This window comes from Sminthopsis crassicaudata, chromosome 5 (genome assembly GCF_048593235.1).
Source record: "Sminthopsis crassicaudata isolate SCR6 chromosome 5, ASM4859323v1, whole genome shotgun sequence".
NCBI lineage: Eukaryota > Metazoa > Chordata > Mammalia > Dasyuromorphia > Dasyuridae > Sminthopsis > Sminthopsis crassicaudata.
In genome coordinates, this window is record NC_133621.1 from 281197598 (window position 1) to 281224156 (window position 26559).

General features: G+C 35.8%; 1 protein-coding gene and 1 long non-coding RNA gene across 8 annotated transcripts in view; one reads left to right on the plus strand and one right to left on the minus strand.

Annotated features, from left to right (window-relative positions):
• Positions 1-10063: 10063 nt before the first annotated feature.
• LOC141544760 (uncharacterized) lies at positions 10064-18783 on the minus strand. The gene is made up of 3 exons (XR_012482790.1): positions 18599-18783; positions 12919-13159; positions 10064-10653 (listed from the first exon to the last, which is right to left on the minus strand). It is a non-coding gene; the product is annotated as an uncharacterized LOC141544760 (long non-coding RNA).
• The window catches only part of LOC141544750 (uncharacterized), a 98111-nt gene continuing 88040 nt past the window's right edge, over positions 16489-26559 (plus strand). For 6 of the 7 annotated variants that reach the window (XR_012482782.1, XM_074271256.1, XM_074271261.1 and 3 more), the window contains exons 1-4: positions 16489-18720; positions 22582-22696; positions 22870-23043; positions 24646-24752. Coding sequence is in view for 6 of the 7 variants with exons in the window: in XM_074271256.1 (XP_074127357.1) it covers positions 18494-18720; positions 22582-22696; positions 22870-23043; positions 24646-24752 (623 nt within the window). In the remaining variant the exon portion in view is untranslated. The remainder of the gene's footprint in view (positions 18721-22581; positions 22697-22869; positions 23044-24645; positions 24753-26559) is intronic. The other variant, XM_074271260.1, reaches the window with a different exon arrangement.

The window sequence follows — 26559 nt, forward strand, 5'->3', positions numbered from 1 at the left end:
CAAGCTATTAATCAACTCCCCAGGAAAAAATCCCCAGGACCAGATGGATTTACATGTGAATTCTACCAAACATTGAAAGAATAATTAGCCCCAATGCTATATAAACTATTTGAAAACATAGGGGATGAAGGAGTCCTACCAAACTCCTGTTATGACACAGACATGATATTGATACCTAAACCAAGTAGATCAAAAACTGAGAAAGAAAACTATAGACCAATTTCCTTAGTGAATATTGATGATAAAATCTTACATAAGATATTAGCAAAAAGAATACAGAAAATCATCCCCAGGATAATACACTATGACCAAGTAAGATTTACACCAGGAACGCAGGGCTGGTTTAGTATTATGAAAACTATTAGTATAATTGACCAAATCCAACATTCATTCCTACTAAAAACGCTTGAGAGTATAGGAATAAATGGACTATTCCTTAGAATAATCAGGAGCATATATTTAAGATCGTCAGTAAGCATAATATGTAATGGCGATAAAATGGAACCTATCCCAGTAAGATCAGGAGTGAAACAAGGTTGCCCACTATCACCATTACTATTCAAAATACTACTAGAAACGCTAGCCTTGGCAATAAGAGCCGAGAAAGAGATTCAAGGAATTAGAGTAGGCAATGAGGAAATCAAACTATCACTCTTTGCAGATGACATGATGGTATACTTAGAGAACCCCAAAGACTCTGCTAAAAAGCTATTAGAAATAATTCAGAATTTGAGCAAAGTTGTAGGATACAAAATAAATCCACATAAATCCTCAGCATTTTTATATATCACCAACAAAATGCAACAGCAAGAGATACAAAGAAATTCCATTCCAAACAAATGTTGAGAGCATAAAATATTTGGGAATCCATCTACCAAAGAAAAGTCAGGAATGATATGAGCAAAATTACAAAACACTTGCCACAAAAATAAAGTCAGATTTAAATAATTGGAAAGACATTCAGTGCTCTTGGATAGGCCGAGCGAATATAATAAAGATGACAATACTCCCCAAACTAATCTAGTTATTTAGACTATACCAATCAGACTCCCAAGAAACTATTTCAATGACCTAGAAAAAATAACAACAAAATTCATATGGAAGAAAAATAACAACAAAATTCATATGGTCGAGAATTGCAAGGGAACGAATGAAAAAAAAGTCAGATGAAGGTGGTTTAGATATACATGATCTAAAGCTATATTATATAGCAGCAGTCACCAAAAACATTTGGTATTGGCAAAGAAATACACCGGTCGATCAGTGGAACAGATTAGGTACAAAGGATAAAAAAGGGTACATCTATAGCAATCTAGTCTTTGACAAACCCAAAGATACCAACATTAGGGATAAAAATTCATTATTTGAAAAAAACTGTTGGGAAAACTGTAAATTAGTATGGCAGAAATTAGATAGGGCTCAACACTAAACACCATATACCAAGACAAGATCAAAATGGGACCATGATTTAGGCATAAAGAATGAGATCATAAATAGATTAGAGGAACAGACAATAGTCTACCTCTCAGACCTGTGGAGGAGGAAGGAATTTATGACCAGATGAGAACTGGAGATCATTATTGATCACAAAATAGAAGATTTTGACTACATCAAACTAAAAAGTTTCTGTACAAACCATACTAATTAATGCAAACAAGATTAGAAGGGAAGTAACATATTGGGAAAACATTTTTACAGTTAAAGGTTCTGATAAAGGTCTCATTTCCAAAATATATAGAGTACTGACCCTAATTTATAAGAAATCAAACCATTCTCCAATTGATAAGCTGTCAAAGGATCTGAACAGACAATTCTCAGATAATGAAATTTAAATTATATCCACTCATATGAAAGAGTGTTCCAAATCACTACTGATCAGAGAAATGCAAATTAAGACAATTCTGAGATACCACTACACACCTGTCAGATTGGCTAAGATGACAGGAACAAATAATGATGAATGTTGGAGGGGATGTAGGAAACTGGGACACTAATACATTGTTGGTGGAGTTGTGAAAGAATCCAACCATTCTGGAGAGCAATTTGGAACTATGCCCAAAAAATTATCAAACTGTGTATACCCTTTGATCCAGCATTGCTGCTATTGGGCTTATATCCCAAACAAATAGTAAAGAGGGGAAAGGGACCTGTATGTGCCAAAATATTTGTGACAGCTCTTTTCGTAGTGGCTAGAAACTGGAAGATGAATGGATGTCCATCAATTGGAGAATGGTTGGGTAAATTGTGGTATATGAAGGTTATGGAATATTATTGCTCTGTAAGAAATGACCAGCAGGAGGAATACAGAGAGGCTTGGAGAGACGTACATCAACTGATGTTGAGTGAAATGAATAGAACCAGAAGATCGCTGTACACTTCAATGCTGTATGAAGATGTTACATCTTGCTAAAGGGTACCATAGATAATGAAATAATATTAAACATATATTCACCAAGTGTTGTGACATCTATATTCCTAGAGATGTTAAGAGTGTTGCAAGATGAATTAGACAACAAAACTATACTAGTGGAGGATCTCAAATTTGTTCTTCAGAATTTAATAGAACCATAAAATAAATTTTAAAAAATTAATGGGGTAAATAGAATTATAGAAAACTTAGGTATGATAGAACTTTGAAGAAAACTGAATGGAGACAGAAAGGAAAATACTCAGCAGCACATGAAATCTATACGAAAATTGAGCATGGATTAGGGTACAAAATGATAAAATCAAATGCAGAAAGGCAGAAATACTAAGTGCATCTTTTTCTGATCATGATGCAATAAAAGGCCAGGGGAAAATAAATCATAAATTCATTAGAAACCAAATAATCTAATCCTACACAATGAGTGAGTGAAATATAGTAAAGAGAAGAATCAATGAATTTGACGTACAATTAAAAAACCTAGGAAAAGAACAATTTAAAAACCCCCAAATAATACCAAATATCAAATTCTGAAAATAAAAGGAGATTAATAAAATTGCAGTTAAGAAAACTATTGAATTAAAAATGAATAATGAAAAACAGAACACAATAAATTAACCTTTAGTTAATTTGATTAGAAAAAGGAAAGAAAATCAAATTGATAGTATCAGAAATGAAAAGGGAGAAGTTTCCACCAATGAGGAGGAGATTAGAGATGTTGCCCAACTATATGACAATAAATCTGATAATCTAATTGGAATTGAGGAATACTTACAGTATATGAGTGCCCAGATTAAAAGAAGAAGAAATAAATTACTTAAATAGTCCCATGTTAGAAAAAAGAAATTGAGCAAGCTATTAATCAACTCCCTAAAAAAATTAATAGAGCAAGATGGTTTTACATGTGACTTCTAACAAACATTTGAAGAACTATTGAAATACAAGGCAAACTATTTGGAAAAAAATGAGAAAGGAGGAGTCCTACCAAATTCCTTTTATGACACAAATGACCAAGTAGGATCAAAACAGAGAAAATTATAGACAAATTTCTCTAATGATATTGATGCAAAAATCTTAAATAAAATATTAGCAAAAAGATTACAACAAGTTACGCCCAGAATAATAACCATGACCAAGTAGAATTTAATAATAGAAATGCAAGGCTAGTTCAACATCAGAAAAACTATTAGCATAAGTGACGATCAATAACCAAACTAATACAAATCATATAATTATCTCAAGAGATGCAGAAAAGGCATTTGATAACAGTCTAACACAAATTCCTATTAAACTAGAGTATCTAGGAATAAATGGAGTCTTCCTTAAAATGATCACTAGCATCGATTTAAAACCATCAGTAAGAGTCATATGTAATTGGGATACACTAGAACTATTTACAATAATTATTATGGTAGAACGCAGACATTGACCCACACCTTACACCCAGTCCCAAGATAAGGTCAAAATGGGTTCAAGATTTAGACATAAATAATACAAGCAAATTAGAAGAACAAAAGATAGTTTACCTCTCAGATCTGTGGAAAAGGAATTTTCGGCCAAAGTAGAACTGGAGTACATTATTGAATACAAAATAGATCATTTTGATTATATTAAGTTAAAAAATTTTATGCAAACAAAACCAATGCAGATAAAATTAGAAGGAAAGCAACAAACTTGAGGTGGGGGATTTACATTCAAGGGTTCTGATAAAGGACTCATTTCTAAAATTTATAAGAATTCAAGCATTCTCCCATTAATAAGTGGTCAAATATTTAAACAAACAATTTTCAGGTGAAGAAACGGAAACCATTCCTAGTCACATGAAAAAGTGCTCTAAATCGCTATTAATCAGAGAAATGCAAATTAAGAAAACTCTGAGGTACCACTAACCACCTCCAGATGATGATGGCTTAAGATGACAGAAAAAGATGATGATGTATGTTAGAGATATGGGGAAACAGGGACACTCATACATTGTTGTTGAAGTTTTGATCTGATCCATTCTGGAGAGGAATTTGGATCTGTGACCAAAAGGCTATCAAACTGCATACTTTTGATCTAGCAATATATCTACTGTGTCTATTTCCCACAGAGCTGACCCCTATATGCAAAAATATTTGTGGCAGCCCTTTTTATAGTGGCAAGAAACTAGAAAGTGAATGGAAGCCCATCAGTTGGAGAAGGCTGAATAAGTTATGGCATATGCATGTTAGGGAATATTATTGTTCTGTAAAACAATAAGCAGGATAATTTCAGAGTGGCCTGGAGTGACTTACATGAACTGATGCTAAGTGCAGTGAGTAGAACAAAGGGGACATTGTACACAGCAAGAATATTAATGTATAATTCTGATGAACATGACTTTTTTCAACAATGAGATGATTCAGGCCAGTTCCAATTTTCTTGGCATGAAGAGTCATCGGAAACCGAAGGTGGATCACAACAAAATTTCATTCTTTTGTGTCTTTTGATTGCATTTTTCTTATTTTTTTATCTGAATTTTCTTTTGCAGCACAAGAAGTGTGGGAAAATGTATAGAACAATTACATATGTTTAAAGTATATTGGATTATTTGCCATCTAAGGGAAGAGGTAGAGGGAAGGGAGGGAAAAAATTAGAATACAGAGTTTTGCAAGGGGAAATGTTGAAAATTATCCATGCCTATGTTTCTTTAAAAAAATAAAAAGTTACACATATCTTCCCATGTAGTGATGTAAACATTTTTTCTTCCCTCTTTCCCTTCTTATTCTTCACATTTTCTGCTTAGCTCTGGTCATTTCATCAAAAATAATTAAGAACCCCCCCCATATCATTGAAGTATCTATCTTATCCCCTGAAAGAAAACGCTTAGCTTTGTTTTGTTGGCTACTTGATCATTAGCCATGGTCCAAACTCCTTTGCCCTACATATCTTATTCCAGGCCTGGAAAGTTAATACTTGAAAGATCTTTCCTGAAGTTTTCCCAAAATATCTTCTGCTGGAAATTTGTTACACTCCAAATGTTTGTGGTTTCTATCACACTAAAACTCATTCAGAAACTTGATCTGGTGTTGATTCTGAGGAAAACCAGAAAGAGCTCAGCCAAAGACCAGTCTACTCTCCTCCGTCCGGGCTCCACCCCCAATATTAATTTTTTATTTCAGAGCTTAATACTAGAACATAGCTGAGCTTCTTATAAAATACAGGCATAAGATTTGAGCTTTATAATCTAAATCTTAGTCATTTCTAAAATTAATGTGAGGATAACTAAGTCTTCATGGACAGCTTATGGATCAAATTGAGGTTCTATTTAGCAGAAAGAGTTTGGTTAAGTAAATTATAGGCTATCTTGTGTTACCTAACCTAATGTTTCACATGTCTTGAAAGGCAGACATTTTATTTTAACTTATTCTCTGTGCACGGTTTTGCAATTGACTATTCAGTGTGTTTATACATCCCGTCCCAGAAGTTTTTCTTACAATTGCAATTATTTTGACAATTTTAAAATTAATTCATTTGGGTCATCTTTTAAAAATGTTTTAAAATATTTAAAATTTTTTAAAAATATTTTTCTAGCAAAATCTCATCCTCCTAGAGGATCAACATTTAAATGAAAATAGCTAGAAAGGAAAGTAGAGTGATTTTTCCCTTTGGTTTTAGTAAAAAGTTAGGTAAACAAAATTAGGTAGTTGCACATGCCATATATAAAATTTGGGTGGAGAATTTTTTTTTAATTTTCAGTTGTCATTTGAATATGTCAGCCTACAATGTAAATCATCTAGTTTAGTGATGTTGACATTATTGCTACTGATGTTTGAGCTAGCTCTCACTATCTGTTCACTAATTAGGAATTACTTAGTAATGGCAAAACAAAGTATAATTAGATCTATTGCATCAGAGAACCTCTGGACATGAATTGAACTGGAAAAACAATGCAACAAAAGCTTCTGTCATTCCACTCATTACAATTTTGCTATGAGGAGAAAAGGGAACAAGAAGAGTACTATCTCACCATCTCACTTGTGATAGCTTATATCATTTCCTCCTGCCCAAGGAGAAGCTTGCTCCTCCATCTTCTGTGGGGATTTACTTCATCCAACTGATGACTGTGCTGCTATATCTTTCTAAGGAAAGACATCTGAGTGGTTTGTCATTTCCCTCTGTAGTGGATTAAGGCATATGTCACTTATTCTGAGTCATATAATAAGTACCTGAAGTTGGATTTAAATTTACATCTATTAGACTTCAGGCCCATCTAGTTGCTTTAAGAGTATGTTCTCGTTGGTCAGAATTAGATAGGCTTAAAATATTCACATCCAACTGCTAAACCAATTGGAATTGCTTAAAAAGATGAGGAGCTTACTTTGAGATTTTCCACTTCAGTTTTGTGTTTTTTAAAGAAGAGTGGCTAACACCTATGGGTACCTGCTACTTTTTGCTACCATCTTAATCCATTAATAGAGGTGAGCAAGGAAGGAGAGAATGCAGCTAAACTGGATTAAAAGCAGAGTTTTAAGGAATTAGTATATGGTTGAACCATAGGAGAAACTGGCTCACTTTCATACCAAGGAGGTATAATCAAAGGAACAGTTGTCCCCTATAGGGTATTTGCTCATCAATTGCATAAACACAGGCTAAAAATAAAGGTGGATTCTTCAACTCAGCAGGTATTGGAGAAAGGGAACACTATCTACATTTTGATTTATTAGAGAATGTAATATCTCGGCTAGTTTTCTGGAGGTCTTCCAGAAGGTCCTTGGTCTCAACAGGATAGACACCATGAGAATGGACAAGAATGAGTCCAAAGTCTTTATTTCTTACACAGTCTGCGTCTGTCATAGTTCTGACCCAGTCTCCTCCAGCAGTCTTACAGTCTGCCAGTCTCAACTAGTCTTCCTCCCCTGAGTCTTTGTCTCCAGTTTAAATACCCCAGTATAGTTACATCATTACACTACTGAATATGTGTGAACTAGAGAACCATTACATCATCATACTAAGTACTAAGTATATATGTGAACTAGAGAACCATTATCAGTTCCACTGAGTTAGCACCTTGTTTCAAGTATTCTTCTCCAGAGTTCCAGCTCTCTACAAGAGAAGGTTTCATATGCAAGACAAAAGACAAAACAAAAATGAAAAATGAAAAGAAAGTCCTGAGAAGGCAGAGAAAAGTGGTTACTAAGAGTCTCTGAAACTGGTGAAAGAAAGATGTCATGAGAAAGAGTAAAAACATGCCCAAAGCTAGAGCTGTAGAATCTGTATCCCATAAATGTAAATAAAATAGTAGCATCTCCTACTCTATAGTTTACAGAACTTTAGCCAGGTTAGCAGGCATATTTTGGAAGACAGCATATCTCGATGATGCCTTCTAAAAGCTCCATGACCTTATAGAAAACATGCTTATCAAATATGATGTCAGAGTCCTGTGACTAAACCTTTCCATATCTATCCCATCATAGGTTGTGGAATGACTTTAATGTAATTTAATAATTCTTTAATTATTTTCCTATTTTGTCTCATTACTTTCATTACCTTCAATAAGGTTTAGAGTGGGTATTAATCTGAAAGGAAAAATTTCAACACATTAAGACATGCAGGTTTGCTCAGTGAACCAACCTCATTGGCTATATATTGAAATAATGTTGTCTGAACCTGGTAGTCCTTTGAGGTGGTGCATCTTTTCTTTATTCAGCCTTATAGTTTCACCAACTTATTTTCTCAGTCCACTTTGGAGTGATCGGGGATTGCAGAACTAGTACCCATCAAACAATACTTAGGAACTGACCTATTATATAAAGCAAAGATCAACTGATTCAAATCCTATCTCTGTCCTATGTATTGTCCTAGGCAAGTCACTTATATGTGTCTCTGTCCTAGGGGATTCTTTGTGAGTGTAAGTGATAAAAGAAGAGGCTGACATGCATTGGAAGAGGGAGCAATTCAAGAGAAATCCAAATCAATTCAGGAAATTAATCAACTGCTTGATGAAAAAAGAATTATATCAGAGAAAATAATGTTGTACATTATAAATATGCTTTATATTATAAATCCCATTTCTATTAAACTATGAATTTATATCAAAGTTTATAATCCTATTTTAATGATATCTTAAGACTTTTTTTTTTCCTCCTGAGGCTGGGGTTAAGTGACTTGCCCAGGGTCACATAGCTAGGAAGTGTTAAGTGTCTGAGACCAGATTTGAACTTGGCTCTTCCCGAATTCAGGGCTGGTGCTCTATCCACTGCTCTATCCACTGCACCACCTAGCTGTCCCCTATCTTAAGACGTCTAAACTACTGAATAGAATTTTGATATATGAATGAAGTTAGTTTTATGAAGGATAGTAATTCTACGGCATTCATTTGAGTTTCAGTGCTAGAAATCCATTATTTTAGTAAAACACAAGTAGTGCTCATATACATTTTTTACTGAATCCAAATATTAAAATTGTCAGTGGTCAGTTAAATTTAATGAGTCAAAGCATTTACATTAAAAGGAAGCCTTTAACATCTTGGGAGAGATCCTGAATCTCCTCCTATTCTGAAAGCAAACTCAATATAACCAAAAGCCCTGCACTGGCCAAGTTGTTTCTTTTGTAAAGAGTCAGTTTTAGGTTTAAAACTGATCCTTTCCCTTTCCCCTCACAAATATCGACTCACACCAGTTCAGCTGAAGTTGTAAGTGTGTAAGTTGCAAATGTGCTAATGAAGTTTTAGCACCGGGTTATTCCATTGCAAAGTGTGAATTGCTTTCTCTTACTAGGATGTCAAGATGCAATACCATTGGCCAGAATAAAAGTTGGTGTCCCTTTGGATTTGAAATAAGCCCTGGAGATAGTCTCTGATAGTCCAAATGTATATGTTACAACTCTACCTGCATTTGACGGTCCATTCCATTGGCCTTCTTTCTGTTATGCACCATGATTCTTCCATTCCTACCTTACTTTCATCTTATTTTCTTAAAAATGTGGCTTTATGAATAATTTCTACGGGATGATATTCCCTAATATTATCCCCACCAAATACTACTGTCCACCCTGGCAAAGTAAATAAATTAACAAATAAGTAAATAAATAATTACATCAGTTCAGCACTTGCATTAGCAGGAAGTAGTTAGGAAGCATGCCAGCTGGAAGAGATTTCCCCAGATTTAGAATCATTTTGCAACTTGTATCTTTTGTCTATTAATGAAGTTATTTATCTAAGGTCCTTAATCCATTGCCTTGCTTTGCCATTGAATATTCACTGTTGATGCTTTGATGCTTCTCTATTATCTATCTGGATTTTTCCCCTGGAAAATGAGCTTTATGTATATAAACTCTAGCTTTCCAAATTTATAGCAAAGCAAGATGTAGGCAGAAGTATTTTTAAAAAGCATAAAGGTCATCCAGTTCACTCTACAAACAATTTTATGCCCAAATCATGTATCCATGGGTGACAACTCTCTCGCTGATTGGTTGTGTGTGTGACCTCCTGGGCCCTTTATAAGCCCACTGCAGACAGCAGTCACTCTCTTTAACCTGGCTCCCTAACCTGGGTAGCTGAGCCAAGTGGATGGATAGCCCAGAGAGGTAAGAAGTTTGGTAGTGAACACATGGGTCTTCAGACCAGGTGTTCACTAGGGAACCAACAAGTCAGGGCATTGTTGTGAGTGGGTATAATAAAGGCTTTTAAGATTACACCTGGCTGTTCTTGAGTGTGCTACCGTTTATTAAACTATAGATTCAAGAGATCATGGCCAGAGATCTTTGAAGGCCTCAGAGGAGGCGATGCCGGGTAGAGTTGACACTGCAAAGGTCAGTGGTCAAAGGTACACTGTTGGGCCTAGGACAGACTAGTAATTGTAACTGCCAGGAGGGCATGTTACAGGGTATGTAAATAACAATCACACATATGCCTCCTTCACAGCCAAGAGACAGTCCAAAACCAATCTATTTTCCATTACTGCATGTATCTGGGAATCCAATGATCCCTGCAAGTTTTTGAAGTCCTGCAATACTCTTATCATGTCTCAGAGAATCCAATGATTCCTGAGGGCTTTCAAGTCCTACAACAAACTTTACATGTCACAGGGATTGCAATGATTCCTGAAGGTTTTGAAGTCCTGCATCAGTCTCATTATCAAATTTTAATATCCATGAGTCAATTGCCATAACTGCCATTCTCTTTCAGTGGTGGGCACAATCAGTGATGGAAACATCTGATGTTTCTTGGTCTTCTCCTTCCTTTCAAGGGTTTGCTCCATCTCGCTCTGATGGATGAGACAAATACAGCTCATTGGCACCAGTCTGATTCCTGTACAGATACGAGCAAACCCTCTCCCCCCATCTGGTCCTTCCTATTCACTACTTTCTGGTCTTCTCCAACTCACCTGGCAATTATCTAAAGATAGTGGAGCTGGTCGCACTGGATGCTGCCCTTCCAGTGGGTTATAAAACCTGTCTGCTGGGGCCAGTGCATCTTTGTCAAAAATCAACAAGTTAATTGTATAAAGAGCTAGATTTAGAAGTTCTCTAGGGTTACCTGTGGCTCCCCCTTCCTTTTGTTTTTGGAGGAGTGTCGTATTGTCTCTGTTTCTCCTCTCTACTCTTGCCTGTCCTTGAGGATTAAAGGGTATGCCTGTGGTATGTAAAATCTTATACTGTGCACAAAAGTTAGCAAATATTTTTAAAGGTATATGCGGGTCCATTGTCTGTTTTTATTGCTTGTGGCACAACCATAATTGCAAATGCTTTTATAAGGAAGTCAGTGACTACTAGGGCTGTCTCTTTTGCTGCTGTTAATGCAAAAGTGAATCCTAAAAAGGTGTCTACCACAACATGGATAAAAAGCAGACGACCAAAAGATTTATAATGGGTCACATCCATTTGCCAAATTTCATTGGGTCTCAAAGCATGAAGGTTCTTCCCTGGAGGGAGTGTAGGAGTGTGGAAAGGAAGTTAAGCTGGACAGGCTTTTACTATGCTCCTAGCGTCCTCTCTTGTTATTCCAAATTGTAAATGTAAAGCTTGAGCAGCCTGATAATATACAAAATGAGATTCTTGGGCTTCTTGAAATAAAGGAGTATTGGCTAATATGGTTATAAGGCTATCTGCCTTTGAATTACCATCAAAAATAGGACCTGGAAGTCCACTATGAGAATGGACATGCAAGATACAAATCTTACCTGGATGCCTTCTCACTAGCTCTTGAAGTTCCTTAAAGAGCTGATATATTTTATTTGGGCTGTGGCAATTCTTCCTACCACACTTACTGAATAGGCTGAATCAGAAATTATATCTCCTGGATAATAAGAACTACAATGATTGCATACAATTCATTTTGCTGAGTGGACTGAAAAGGAGTCCTGACTACTCTCTTCATAGTTAAGTCACAAAAGTATGCTGTGCAAATATTATGTTTAGATGCATCTGTAAAGATCCTTTAAGAAAAACTTTAGAAGCCTTTTCTTCAAGAACCCATCGCCAATTATGTAATAGTCTGGTTATCTTTAATGGAGATGCGTGTATAAAATTTGCAGCCATGGCTAATAAAATTTGCCTCTCTGGGATGGTTTCATAGCATATATTAATTTGTGCATTAGGATAAAAGGTGTATATCTTGTCAAGTTTTATCTTGGATAATTGTACTACTCATTTAATGGCCTTTAATAAAATTCTAGCCACAAGCACTTGGGTAAGGACTAAGGCTTTGTTCTGGTTGTGCTGGGGGATTCACCCACTCTATCACACTGTCTCCTTGATGAAGGACTGCTGTGGGTGCCTCTTGTGTAGCAAAAACTGATACTTCCAAGGGTTTTTGAGTGACTCTTTCAACCACATTGGATAAAGCTAGTTCAACTTCTCTCAAAGCCTCTTGACCTTCTTTTGTAAGTTGGCATGGTGAGTTTAAAGCACTGTCTCCCCTTAATATGTCGTATAATGGTTGCAATGGATTAGTAGTCAAGCCTAACATTGGATGCATCCACTGGATATCTATTAATTTCTGAAAGTCATTTAAGGTGTTTAGCTTCTCAGTTCTTAAGGAAAGTTTTTGTACTGTAAGCACCTTAGTGTATACTTTATATCCTAACTATTGAAAAGGAGCATGTCTTTTAATTTTTTTCTGGAGCTATATGCAATTTTTAGTTCCTTAGTGTTTCTATGGTCTTTTGTAGACATGCTTCTAATATTTGTTCCTCAGGTGCACATCCCAATATATCATCCATGTAATGTAATTACATTACTTTTGAAAATGCTTTTCATACTGGAGTAAGAGCAGCAGCAATATACATTTGACACATAGTAGGGCTGTTTTTCATTCCTTGTGGCAAAACTGTCTATTCATCTCTCTTACAAGGATCAGTTAAGTTAACAGTGGGAACTGAAAAGGCAAATCTTTTCATATCCTCCTTATCTAGAGGGATACTATAGAAACACTCCTTAATGTCTATAACCCAAAGAGGCCATTCTCTAGGCAATTGAGTAGATGGAAGTCCAGGCTGAAGAGTTCCCATAGTTTCCATATGTTCATTTACCTTTCTTAAGTCAGTCAAGGTCCTCCATTTTCCAGATTTCTTTCTTACATCAAATCTGGGGAATTCCAAGAACTTAGAGAAGGCTGTAAGTGTCCTTGTTCAATTTGCTCCTGTACTATATCTAATAAGACTTGAATTTTATTGCTACCTAAGGGCCACTGTTCTATACACACTGGTGTACCAGTTTTCCATTGGACAGGAACAGGTGAAAGTGTTGGTAGGCCTTCAACAGCAGCTCTGCCTAAAAAAAACAAAGTGTTCATTTTTAATCCTAATTGTTGTAAAATGTCTCTTCTCCACAGATTGATGGGGATTTTTTCAATTGTAAAAGGAGTAATAACTCCTGTTTCAAAATTCAAAAAAAAAATTCAAAATTCAAAAAAAAAATTCAAAAATTCCTGTCCCAGCCCCCATTCTAATGATCTGCTCAGGTTTCCCAACCCCCACCTAGCAAATTCTAGCCCCCGATGAAATCCAGCAAGGAACTAACCTGGGACTGCACCTATAGGCCCCTTTAGCTAAATCTCTCCTTATAAAAGAGACAAGCTGGAATCATCTCTTTGCAGAGGGTCAAAACATGCTAGCACCATGCTTTGTACCACAGACTCTCTGTCCACTGGAACTTCTGGTGTATTTCTCTCTTTACCTAACACCTTTTATTAACTAGACTTTAACTTCCAAACCCCATAATGAGCCTCTTTTATCAATCTAGGTCTTCAGGCCTGTAAATTCCTTTACAGGGGACTCTGTGCCGCCACTAGAACTCATTTAACTCCATATCCTTGTGCCAAATCCAAAGGGGTTGCAGGGGAGCTCCATTTGACTCCCTGTGCCCCGAGCCTGACACTAGACCTCAATTAACCCTAATTTCATTTCGTTACCCCTAATCTAGATCTCATTAATTTCAATTTCATCATCTGAAAATTGTCTGTTCATATTTTTAACCATTTATCATTTGCGAAATTATTTGTATTCTTATAAATTTGACATGGTTCTTTCAGAACCATTTTAGAAATGAGCCTTTTATCAGAAACAGTGGCTATGAAATTTTCCTAGCTTTATACTTTTCTTTAATCTTGGCTCCTCCTTCTCAAATGCCAACTCTTCCTTTTGTTTCAGCCTGTTACTTCAGTAAATACCACAGCCACAACTTTAGTGGTCTTCTGGGGCCTCATGACCTTCTGAAATTTGTAAGATCAACTGGGCTCATCCATCTTGAGTTTTGACTTAGTCACCAAGTGACTTTGAAAAAGATAAATCTTCCACAATTCCCTTACTCTACTTTCCTATGAATCTTTGTAAAGATTTCTTATGATAAGAAACCATAAAGGAAAAAGAACATTTGAGGAGGGGGACAGAGGTTTGAAACTTCTCATTGGTTCTTTAGCCAACAGTGTGGGCATACAGATAACTCTTGATTAGTACAAACGATGACTTCTCTGAAGTTGGCCCTCATATTCACAAGATTTAAAGTTATACTTATATAAAATATGGCCATTGGTTGTAGCCCAATTAAACCCGGTAGTGCAAACCCAAATGATATATGTGACCAAGACATATTTCCATTAATTGAAACCAAACTAAGTTCTGCCTCAAGAAGCAATCATATAGACTCAATCAGATAGACATCATCTATACTCAAAAACAGCTGGGAAAAGGGCACGCAATATTCATGTATCCTATAAGTTGGAAAACCAAGGAGAAACTTCAAAAGAATGGCTTTATTAAATTTGCCATCCAAAGAACTGGGGTCAAATATAGCCTCTTTCATTTATCAGTTGCATTCCTAGCACTTAAAATGTCTATTTGTTAGACAACTCTGAGATACCACTACACACCTGTCAGATTGGCTAAGATGACAGGAACAAATAATGATGAATGTTGGAGGGGATGTGGGAAAACTGGGACACTGATACATTGTTGGTGGAGTTGTGATAGAATCCAGCCATTCTGGAAAGCAATTTGGAACTATGCCCAAAAAGTTATCAAACTGTGCATACCCTTTGACCCAGCATTGCTGTTATTGGGATTATATCCCAAAGAAATACTAAAAAGCAGAAAGGGACCTGTATGTGCCAAAATGTTTGTGGCAGCTCTTTTTGTTGTAGCTAGAAACTGGAAGTTGAATAGATGTACATCAGTTGGAGAATGGTTGGGTAAATTGTGGTATATGAAGGTTATGGAATATTATTATTGCTCTGTAAGAAATGACCAGCAGGAGGAATACAGAGAGGCTTGGAGAGACTTAAATCAACTGTTGCTGAGTGAAATGAGCAGAACCAGAAGATCACTGTACACTTCAACAACAATACTGTATGAGGATGTATTCTGATGGAAGTAGAGATCTTCAACATAAAGAAGATCCAACTCACTTCCAGTTGATCAATGATGGACTCAGATAACTACACCCAGAGAAAGAACACTGGGAAGTGAATGTAAATTGTTAGCACTACTGTCTATCTATCCAGGTTACTTATACCTTCAGAAGCTAATAATTAATGTACAACAAGAAAATGGTATTTACACACATAGATTGTATCTAGGTTATATTGTAACACATGTAAAATGTATGGGATTGACTGTCATCGGGGTGAGGGAGTGGAGGGAGGGAGGGGATAATTTGGAAAAATGAATAAAATAAAAAAAGAAATTAAAAAAAAAGAATATACCACATAAATATGATAAAAAATGTCTGTTTGTTGTAAATTTGCAGTAAAAATAAAGTACATAAGTATTGTGTAAACCACCAGATACTAAGTATGTGGGAGCTATTAATAGCAATGTTAACTGTAAGAGGAATTATTTGTCCATTTTCATCTAGTCTGTGTTCATCTGTATTCAAGAAAATGATTTTCAGACTCCACACATTTCATACTAGTTTTCAGCCAAATATCTGTAAGTCATCAAATTGTAATTATTTGCCTCTATATTTGAGTTTTAACAAACTAGATTTACGTGTTTATTCTTCATGTACACTGGCCTTCTCCCCAATAAGAAGCATAAGTATTTTCAAATAATTATATAATTCATGACCAATTTTTTTTGTCCACAACATATACACAGTACAATACATTTACCATAATGGAGTCTGTTACTTGTTCAATGGGGCTTCCAACTATCCAAGCCATTGTCCAAATCTATTCAAAGTATAGCATAGTGCTAAATGTTAGAAAATGTTATAGAACATCATATGCAATTTCTAAATGGAAGTATTGAAGTTCTACTGGATATCATCAAGTAGGCACAAACCCTAGAGTAAGTCTATCCCTTGAATAGATACTGACCAGCCATTTCACAAGTAAAATCAACAACTTGACTACAGGATTTACAAACTGGATCACAAATAATCCCTACTGAGACCAAAAGAGCTACAGGATGAGCTAATATTTTGGTTTTTGGAAAGGAGGAGAGGGGAAAAGGGAGAGGAAGGGAAGAGGGGCAAAGGAGAGGGAACGGGGCTCTAGGAGTAGGAAAAAGAGAAGAAAGGAGGGGGAAGAGAAAGGGGAGAGGAAAAGGGGAAAGAAAGGGAAAAAGAAAAGGGAGGGGGAAGGGACCAGGGGACAAAGGATTCGAGATGAGGAGGAACTAAAGGGGAAGACCAGAAGTAAAATGAGAACAATCAAGGGGAGCAGTGGGGACGGGGTGGGGGAGGTCATTAGGATGGGTATGCATAATTTCCGTATTCTCAGATTCAGTGATCCTGGAGCTGAAAGAACAAATCAATGTGGGTGGTGGTGCAGAAGATACATTTCACATAGTGAATGGAATCTAAAGAGGCGGCAGGGAAAAGCAGCAAGGGGGAAAGGCCAAGACTAGTTAAATAATAAACTGCATTGTTTCCCTTTGCAGAAATGTCTTTATGGTTTGGGGGTTGAATGTAAATCAGTAAAACAACATACTGCTAGCTTCTACTCCACACTATATGTGACTTAAAAACAAAGAAGGCTTTGAAGATCTGTCCTAATGGAAGCTTGCAACAGTATGATATAAACTAATATAAAGTGACCCGTGCCTGATATTTGAAAATAGTCATATCTTCCCTTACTCTTCTCTTTCTTATCCGTATCTCTTGTTCCTTCCTGAATGAATTCATCATTGTCTCTCCTAGAATGAAACATACTTAAAAACACAAAAATCTTTCAACTAAAAGTGTTATATATTTTGTCAATAAACCACTGAATCCCTCCTCCTGCCCCCTCCATTAATAACAGCATCAATAAAGTAATTAGAATTCTGTAGAGAGTGGGCTTGAACCCAGGACTGCCAGGTTGAGACCGGCTGTCGGGCTGGCTGTCCCTTACAAATTCTTCCCTGACACATTTGAAGATGGGAAAGTAACGGGAAAGGAAGAGTCAGAAGAGCATTTACACTTCATTTGTCCATCCCGGCCCCTAGGGTCCCTTCCAGGCTGGGCTGTAAGCTGTTCAGCTTCACAGAACTGTTAAACGGCTGTAAGAGACTTGAGAAATTATCGAGTAGAATCTCTTCATTTTACAGAAGTAACCCAATCTCGGAGAGGAAGGCCATCATTAAGAAAATAAGCAACAGAGCGGGTCCCGAGATTCTAACGGGAGACCTGGAGCTCACCCATCCTCGTGATCTGGAGCTTTGCACTCCTCGCGCTGAGAGCCAACGGACCCGGCCCCCGTGCCCTCACCACTGCGTGACTTGACAGTTTATCCTTGCATCCGCGTGAGCAGAGAACCTGATAAAAGCAGGTGCAGAAAGCCCGCACAGTTCACTTTCCCTCCTGCCGTTGACAGGGTTGCAGTCGGCTCTGAATCGATGATTAATGCTATGGGGCTCACAGGTTTCTAAACCTCTGGCCTCGGATTATTGACATTTCCCCTTTAATTCTCCCTTTAATTTCCCCTTTAATTCTTCCTTTAATTTATCCCTTTAATTTTTCCCTTTAATTCCCCCTTTAATTTCTCCCTTTAATAATCCCTTTAATTTCTCCCTTTAATTCTCCCTTTAATTTCTCCCTTAATTTATCCCTTTAATTTCTCCCTTTAATTTCTCCCTTTAATTCTCCCTTTAATTTCTCCCTTTAATTCTCCCTTTAATTTATCCCTTTAATTTTTCCCTTTAATTCCCCCTTTAATTTCTCCCTTTAATAATCCCTTTAATTTCTCCCTTTAATTCTCCCTTTAATTTCTCCCTTAATTTATCCCTTTAATTTCTCCCTTTAATTCTCCCTTTAATTTCTCCCTTTAATTTTTCCCTTTAACTCCCCCTTTAATTTCTCCCTTTAATTCTCCCTTTAATTTCTCCCTTTAATTCTCCCTTTAATTTATCCCTTTAATTTATCCCTTTAATTTTTCCCTTTAATTCTCCCTTTAATTTCTCCCTTTAATTCTCCCTTTAATTTCTCCCTTTAATTTCTCCCTTTAATATCTCCCTTTAATTCTCCCTTTAATTCCCCCTTTAATTTCTCCCTTTAATATCTCCCTTTAATTTCCCCTTTAATTCTCCCTTTAATTTCCCCTTTAAGTCCCCCTCCGAGCAGGCTGAAGGGCCCGAGAGAGGACTCCCCCATGAGTTCTACCTCCCTGCCCTGAAGCCTGCCTCCAGGATGAAGAAGATTTTCAATTTCGGCAAGAAGGGGCAATCTTCATCTAGCCGCTTCAACCTGCCGAGTTTCTTTGGCTCCCAACCGGTTTACCGCACCCAAGGATACCTGATCCAGAGCAAGGACCTCGGAAAGATCCATAAAGCTGCCTTGCGCGGGGATGTGGTGAAGGTGCAGCAGCTGTTGCTGCTCGGAAAAAACACCGTAAATGAACTGGATAAAATGAAGCGGTAAGTGCAAAGGGTGGGGGCGGGGGAGAGAACAGGCTGACATTCCCTCCCCCCATCCGTCCACTTGAGCCCGTGTCCCCCTCCCCCCATTAACCCTGGAGAAATCAAACCCCCTCCGCACCTGGGGCAGGGGCAGGGTCAGTCTTTGCCTTGTAGAGATTGGATTGGAAGTCCCAAAACCTGGCTTCACATCCTAGCCTGTCCATTTTTAATGACTTGGAAACTCCTTCCTTTTACTTTTAACCAGGGTTCAACTAATTATTTCTTAATCAACAGCTACGTGAGAGTAAATACTATTCCCTCCTGCTGAATTGCTGACATTTCAAAAACGACTGTGTGAGACTATCCATGAGGATATTTGGGGGATTTTCTTGGGAAAGTTAGTGGAATGGTTTGCCTTTTCCTTCTTCAGCTCATTTTGACAGATGAGGAAATTGAGGCAAACATGGTTAAGTAACCTGACCAGGATCACACAATGGTAAGTATGTGATATCAGATTTGAACTCAGGCACCCATTGTACCACTTAGCTGTCCCAGCTGTTGTAATATGGATATGTGAAGAGTAAAAGTTTCAAGGCAGAAAATTAATCGCTGCTCTTAAGAACTAATATGTATACACACACACACACACACACACACACATATACAGACAAGACTCCTTTTTTGTAAAATAGTTTTAGATTTGGCAATTTGGCACAAGTAGGCTATCTTCATTTGTTTTTTGTTTTTTGTTTTTTTTTCATTAATTTCTGTGAAATTCTTGACCTTTTATTTTTCCAGATGAACTTTATTATTTTTTCTTGATCAGTGAAATAATTTCTTGGGAATTTGATTGGTATAGCACTACATAAGTAGATTAATTTAGGTAATATTGTCATTTTATTACATTTGCTCAGCCTTCCCAAGAGCACTTGCTATTTTTTCCAGTTGTTATTTATTGACTTTATTTCTGTAGAAAGTGTTTTGCAACTGTGTTCATATAGTTCCTGACTTACCTTGGCAGGTAGATTCCCAAATAGTTTATATTGTCAACATGTATTTTAAATGGAACTTCTCTTTATATCTCGTCCTACTGGACTTTGTTGGTAATATATAAAAATACTGATGATTTATGTGGATTTATTTTGTATCCTGCAACTTGGATAAAATTATGCATTGTTTCTAGAAGTCTTTTAATTGATTCTCTGTAGTGTTCTCTTAAGTATTCCATCATATTTTTTTTAGTTTTTTAGTTGATTCTCTATAGACTTCTCTTAAATATTCTATCATATATTTCAGTATGTCAAATTCCACAACCTTCAATCCTTTAAAATGGAAGCTGCTAGATCCTGGGTAATTCTAATTGTGACTCCTTTGTATTTAAATTGTTTCTTTCTGACTGCTGGCAATATTTTTCCTTGGTCTAATAATTCTAAATTTTAGCCACATTATTCTTTGGTTTTCATTTTGGGGTCTCTTTCAGGAAGTGCTCAGTAAAATTTTAAATGGCTATTTTTACTTTCTGATTCTAGGTCATCAGGGAAGTTTGCCTTGATGACTTCCTGAAGGATGATGTCGAGGCTCTTTTTTTTTCGTAGTTTTCAGGAAGTACAATAATCCTTAAATTGTCCCTCCTAGATCTATTTTCCAGGTCATGTTTTTCCAAGGAGGTATTTTACATTTTCTAACTTTTTTGTTTTCGTTTCACTGGACTGATTCTTGTTGGCATTTATTTCCATTTGCTCAGTTCTGATTTTTAGTTACCTTTTAAAATTCTTTTTGTATTTGTCCACTTTAATTTTAAATGAGTTGTTTGGTTCTATGGGTTTTTTCCATTTCACAAATTTTGTTTTTTCAGGAGTTATTTCCTTTTTCCACTTGCTATTTAGCTCTTACCATTTCACAAATTTTGTTTTTTCAGGAGTTATTTCCTTTTTCCACTTGCTATTTAGCTCTTTTTTCTGCCAAATCTTTCCCAGGAATATCATCCTTTTACCCTGTCTCCTTTAATTTTGCTTATCCCTTTTCTGAACAAAAATGTGGACCTTTACATTGGATAAGCAAGGGGGACACCTAGATTGAGAGATAAAATTAGGAGTGTAAACTGAATTAACCAATCTCAAATGTTTTTAAGGTTACCTTGATAATGTCAATAATAAAAGGCTTCATCTCATCTCCACCTTTTCTAATTTAACTTTTAAAATTAACAGTTTATTTTTAAGAGATGCAAAAGCCTTGTTTTATTGTTTTTGTTTTATTTAATTACTAATTTAACTAGTCATTAGAACCAAATACTCAGAATGACTTGAATTCATATTCAGTCGCATATACTTTCTAATTAATGGGACCTGAGAAAATTTGTTTCTCAGTTTCCTCAAGTATGAAATGAGAATAATACCCACTTCCCAGGGTTCTTACAAAGATCAAATGAAGTAATATTTCTAAAGTGCTGAGCACAGTGTCTTGGACATAATAGATGCTAGTTTTTCTCCTTATCAAACTACATCTAAGCATGTCAACCATTGCAGTTGAGAGGATAGGGGAGACAGAAATATCTTCCACTTTACCTATCTTAGACACTCTGGAAGAAGGCATAAGGAAAAGGAAAAAGGAGTCCTCAAAAACAAGAAAAATTACAACATACATGTATGAATATTTATATACACATTCATTACTTCTGAAATATATGATTTTGTTGTGAATATTTCCTCTACCAATACATAACATAACCTCTTTACAACTTGATGTTATCAGCTATGGGCAGCAAGGTTTTCATTGAATAGAATGCTGGGTTTGGAATCGAGAAGACTCCATCTTTGTGAATGTGAATTCAAGTCTAGCCTCAGATACTAGCTGTGAGGCTCTTTGCAAGTCACTCAATCTTGTTTCCCAGTTTCCTCATCTGTCAAATGAGCTGGAGAAGGAAATGGCAAACTGCTCCAATATCTTTATCAAGAAAACTCAACATGAGGTAACAGTCAAACAGGACTGAAATAACTACACCACAAAGATAGACCTTGAAATACACTATGAATAAAAAATTCATCCTTCGTTGACCAAACTGATGATATCTTTATGACATTAGTTAGGTTGGTCAATGGGCAGCAGATATACCAAGTGCTCACTGTAAACCTTCCCAGCATGGTAGAACTTCCAAAACTTTTACTCTTCTGGAATAGCCTGTAGCAATACAGAGCCACTTCAACTGTATACTGCTGCATTTCAGTAAGCATTAGTTGAGAATGCACACATATGTGCCCATGTGATTGTAGAAAGATACAATATGCAAATGTGTAAGGGCCTTTTTCTGAGGCAGTTGCTTTACTAAAAAATGTGTAGTTGTAGATGGATATTCTTATTGGGAAAAGTAATTAGTTATTAAAAGTTATTAGACTTGACCACCAGGCAGGGTGAAGCCCATCTGTAATCTGTTACAGGGAGGCTAAGGCTGGCAGATGTCTTGACTCATGAGTTCTGGGTTGCAGTGGGCCATGCCATAAGAACTCCATTTGACATCAGCATGGTTAATCCCAACAAGGGACCAGCAAATTTCTTCAGGAGAGGTGAAGCAGCTAAGGTCAGAAATTGAGCAAAGTTCCCATGCTAATCTCTGGTGAAATCTAAATTTACCTACTGGATATATTCTACTCCCACCTGCCAGCGATTTTGTCTATCATATCAACAATGAAAGTTAATTTATATTTTGTATTTAGGTAACAATAGTGATCATTTATTTTGGAGGTGATTTACAGTTTAGGCATAATAACAATGCATGTTATATGAACATATATATACATATATATATATATATATATATAAAAACAATGGTAAATTTTTTATTGTTGTAGTATATTAACAAACATTACTCTCTCATTTCTGTAGAACACCTCTTCACCTGGCTTGTGCTAATGGATATCCAGATGTTGTATCTCTCTTAATAGAGAGAAAATGTGAACTCGACTTGTTAGATAATGACAACAAAACACCTTTAATGAAGGTATGCATTAGTTAACCATGCTTTTCCATGAAATGCATTTTGATTTCTTTGATTAAGAAAATTAATAGTAAATAAGTTACTAAGTTTGCTAACAATTAAATATCACTAATGATGCTTGAATATATTAAATTTTATATCATATTATTATTTCTTTATACATATTATACTGACAGGCAATAGAGTGTCAAAGGGAAGAATGTGCAACAATCCTGCTGGAACATGGTGCAGACCCTAATCTTAGGGATAGCCACAGCAACACTCTACTTCACTATATTGCCTCTAGTGGGAACAAATTCATGGCAGAAAAACTGATTGAACACAAAATTGATATTGATGCAAAAAACAAGGTAGAAGCAAACCTCTTGTATAATAAAGTAAATTATCAGCTAAAAAATCAAATAATGTCCACTTCACATGTTTTATAATTCATTTATTCATGAAAGCATTTCTTTAATGGAAATAAATTAAAATCATTCCGTAGTCAAAATCCATCAGCCTTCAGAATTTTCTGATGCAGGATGGAGGGATGAGGAAGGGGAGGAGTGGGCATGACACTGGAAGAGATTTCTTAAAACATTCATTCACATTCACATTCATTCCTAAGAAGGAAATACCCTCTACTACTGATTTAGACCAGCAATTGCTCTGTATTTTAAGCATGGATTCTTCAGCTGGGGTCCATTAATTTTAAAAGGACTATAATAAGTTTATAGTTATTTCAATGTAATTGTTTTGTTTTAGTTTTCCACATATTTTAGGCATTATTCTGGAAAGGGGTCCATGACACAAAAAAGTTAAGAAACCCTGCATTACAAAGAGTCCTGCAGTACTGCAGGGTCACCCAGTCAGTAGATACGTGCCAGCAGCAGGCCCTGAATCTAGGTCTTATTGACTTTGAAGCTTGCTAGCTAGCTATTTAATCACATCTGTCTCTCCAGAATCTTCTTTGCACAATATATTAGGTCTGCTCTCCAGAATGCAATAGTTCCATCAGATATTGTGGAATTATACATTTAATAATTTACTATTCTACATATTATTTTCTATTCTATTCTACATTTAAATTTTTACAGTATGAATTTCACGTGAAGAAATGTCACAATTTTTTAGGAAAAATTTTTGAAATTTGTTCCTACTAGGTATAAAACTAGAGACAGAAGTTTCATAGGAACAAAATTTTTTAAGTACCATGTTTCTTTATCCTAATTATTACACATTTAAAATAATTTTCTCTCTAGAATTACTGAATGATTCCTGATTTTTTGGAGCAAAGGCTTAATTTGTAGTCATTGCCACTTGAGAGAGAAAAAAAAACAAAAAACAAAGAACATATTAGGAAGGTTGGTAAGAAAGGGAAAAGTCTAGATGAATGACTTTCTCCTGGGTTTAACCCTCTCAAGACAATATTTTTTTTTAGTTTGTTTTGGTGGTGGTTGTGGACATGGTGGTTGTTTTGAGAAGAATGGGTAAAGATAACTAATCACCTTTAAACTCAGCCAGGATATAGCTTTATTTTAGTAGAGTTCTGAGGGGAAAAGTTTGGCTGCATTTGGACAATAATTGATTATGAAATGAAAATGGCAAGAAAGGAAGACACCCATGGCATAATACAAAATGGTCTCTTACAAATTCTGGATTTCTGTCTTCTTATTACATAATTACTTGCTAGAAGGAATCCCAGAGACACCTAGTTTCATTATGTCATTTTTAATGTAAGAAAACTTAGGGCCCAGAGAGGTGATATAATTTGCTTAATGATCACATAGGAATTAACTAATAGACAACAGGATTAATGCTCTGCTCTTCTAACTCCAATGTTCCATTGTGCCATACTTCCTTTCTCTATCATTATCACATTTACAAGATGTTCCACAAAATATCATAAAATGCATTAAATTAAATATAGAATGCTTGCTTAATATAATGGTATCTTTATTTTGACTTTGCAGGAAGGTCGTACACCACTTATGCTGTCAATTTCAGCAAAAAACATTGAGTTGGCAAATTTTCTCTTAAAGAATGGAGCAAATGTGAATGCCATGGATGGCTCTAAAAGGTACAGCTTAAATTAATTAAATTAAATTAAAGCTTAAAATTTTTAATAAAGCAACCTTTCTAGAGGAGTAAGATTAAATCTTGGTATTTAAATCATGGAACGCTTAGTGAACAACAGTAATTGAGATTGAATATCATTACAAAGGGGTGGAAAATGTCAACAAACATCAGCTATAAAAATAAAAATGCTTATTGATTCTGCAAGAGAGAAAACTCCTCACGTGAGCATACTAACTATTGTTTATTGGTGACTACTATTTGCAGTTTTCTTTATTGATTTGAAATTATTTTAAGATTATTCCATAGAAGTTTTGAACTCTCATGATTCAGTTGATTCTCTTGATGAAATAATCTTAATGTCACCCATGAGGATTGTAGCATGTATTTTCTGCTCATTCTTGTTTCAATTTCTCTTAAGAATATTCATATTGACAAATGTAAATAAATAAAGGCATGATATGGTGAAATACTTTGATGGACCCCTTGATCTTATTGTCAATACTCATGATGCTGTTTATTTTGATCTTTCCATCCAATCTCCTCTCACAAGACTTTTGTCGTTCTTCATAAAAAATCCAGGAAACACACTGATTCGTTCCCTTGGTTCTTTTTATACTTGAGGACCAGTGCAAGCTTTTATTTTATTTTCAATACAATCTTAGCACACCTTTTTTTCTGTTCATTTATGTCTTGACAATACTTACTATACATCAAAGTCATTATTGCCTGCACCTACTTATATTCTCTTTGGGATTATCTACAATTTTGATTCTTCTGAGATCGTGTATTTGGGTTTGGAACTTTGAAACATTTACTGTGGCCAAAAATCATTCCTGAAAGAATATTGATGTTTATAAAATGAGTTTTTGAGACAGCATGTAATTACTGTGTAATTTTTTTAAATGAGATCCAATTAGCACTTTTCTTTTGAAACCACTGCATTGTTGTTCTTCACTGGCCATGCAGGCTTTGTTGTATGCATGTATTTCTATACATACTAATAAACCAACTAGATAGAGTGACCCATTAAACTACACAGAATCTAGTCTGATCAGTTCTGACAGACATGACTGTTTTCAACAGTAAGGTGATTCAGGCCAGTTCCAATGGTTTTTTGTGATGGAGAGAATTATATACACCCAGTGAGAGGACTATGGGAACTCTGGGTATTGATCACAACATGGTATTTTCCTTTTTGTTGTTGTTTGCTTGCTTTTTGCCTTCTTTTTCATTTTTTTCCTTTTTGATCTGATTTTCTTGTACAACATGATAATTGTGAAAATATGTATAGAAGAATAGCACATGTTTAATATATATTGGATTACTTACTGACTGGGGAGGTGGTGAGGAGAAGGGAGAGAGAAAAAAATTAGAACACAAGGTTTTGCAAGGGGAAAACTATGCATATGTTTTAAAAAGTAAAAAAAAAAGAAACTTAAAAATAAAATAAATTTAATTAAAAACAAAAAAGTTTTGAGTCCCTACTCCCAGCTCCCATTAAGAAACCATATGTGACAGGAAGGAGAAAGAAAGGAGAAATAAAGGAGCAGAGAAGAAAGTGAGAAAGAGGAGAATACTTCATTCTTTACTCATATTTAATCAAATCAGTTTCTTTTAAGTCTTTCAGAATAGACATTGATCATCGTACTACTGAGAATAGCAAAATAATGCACATACCACAATTGAAATAGCCATCTCCCAATTGATGGCCATCTTGATTTCCAGTATCTTGCTCTGAGAAGAGAGTTCCTACCAATGTGTTTGTGCCTATACGTCCTTTTACTTTTTAAAAAATCTCTTTTGGTATT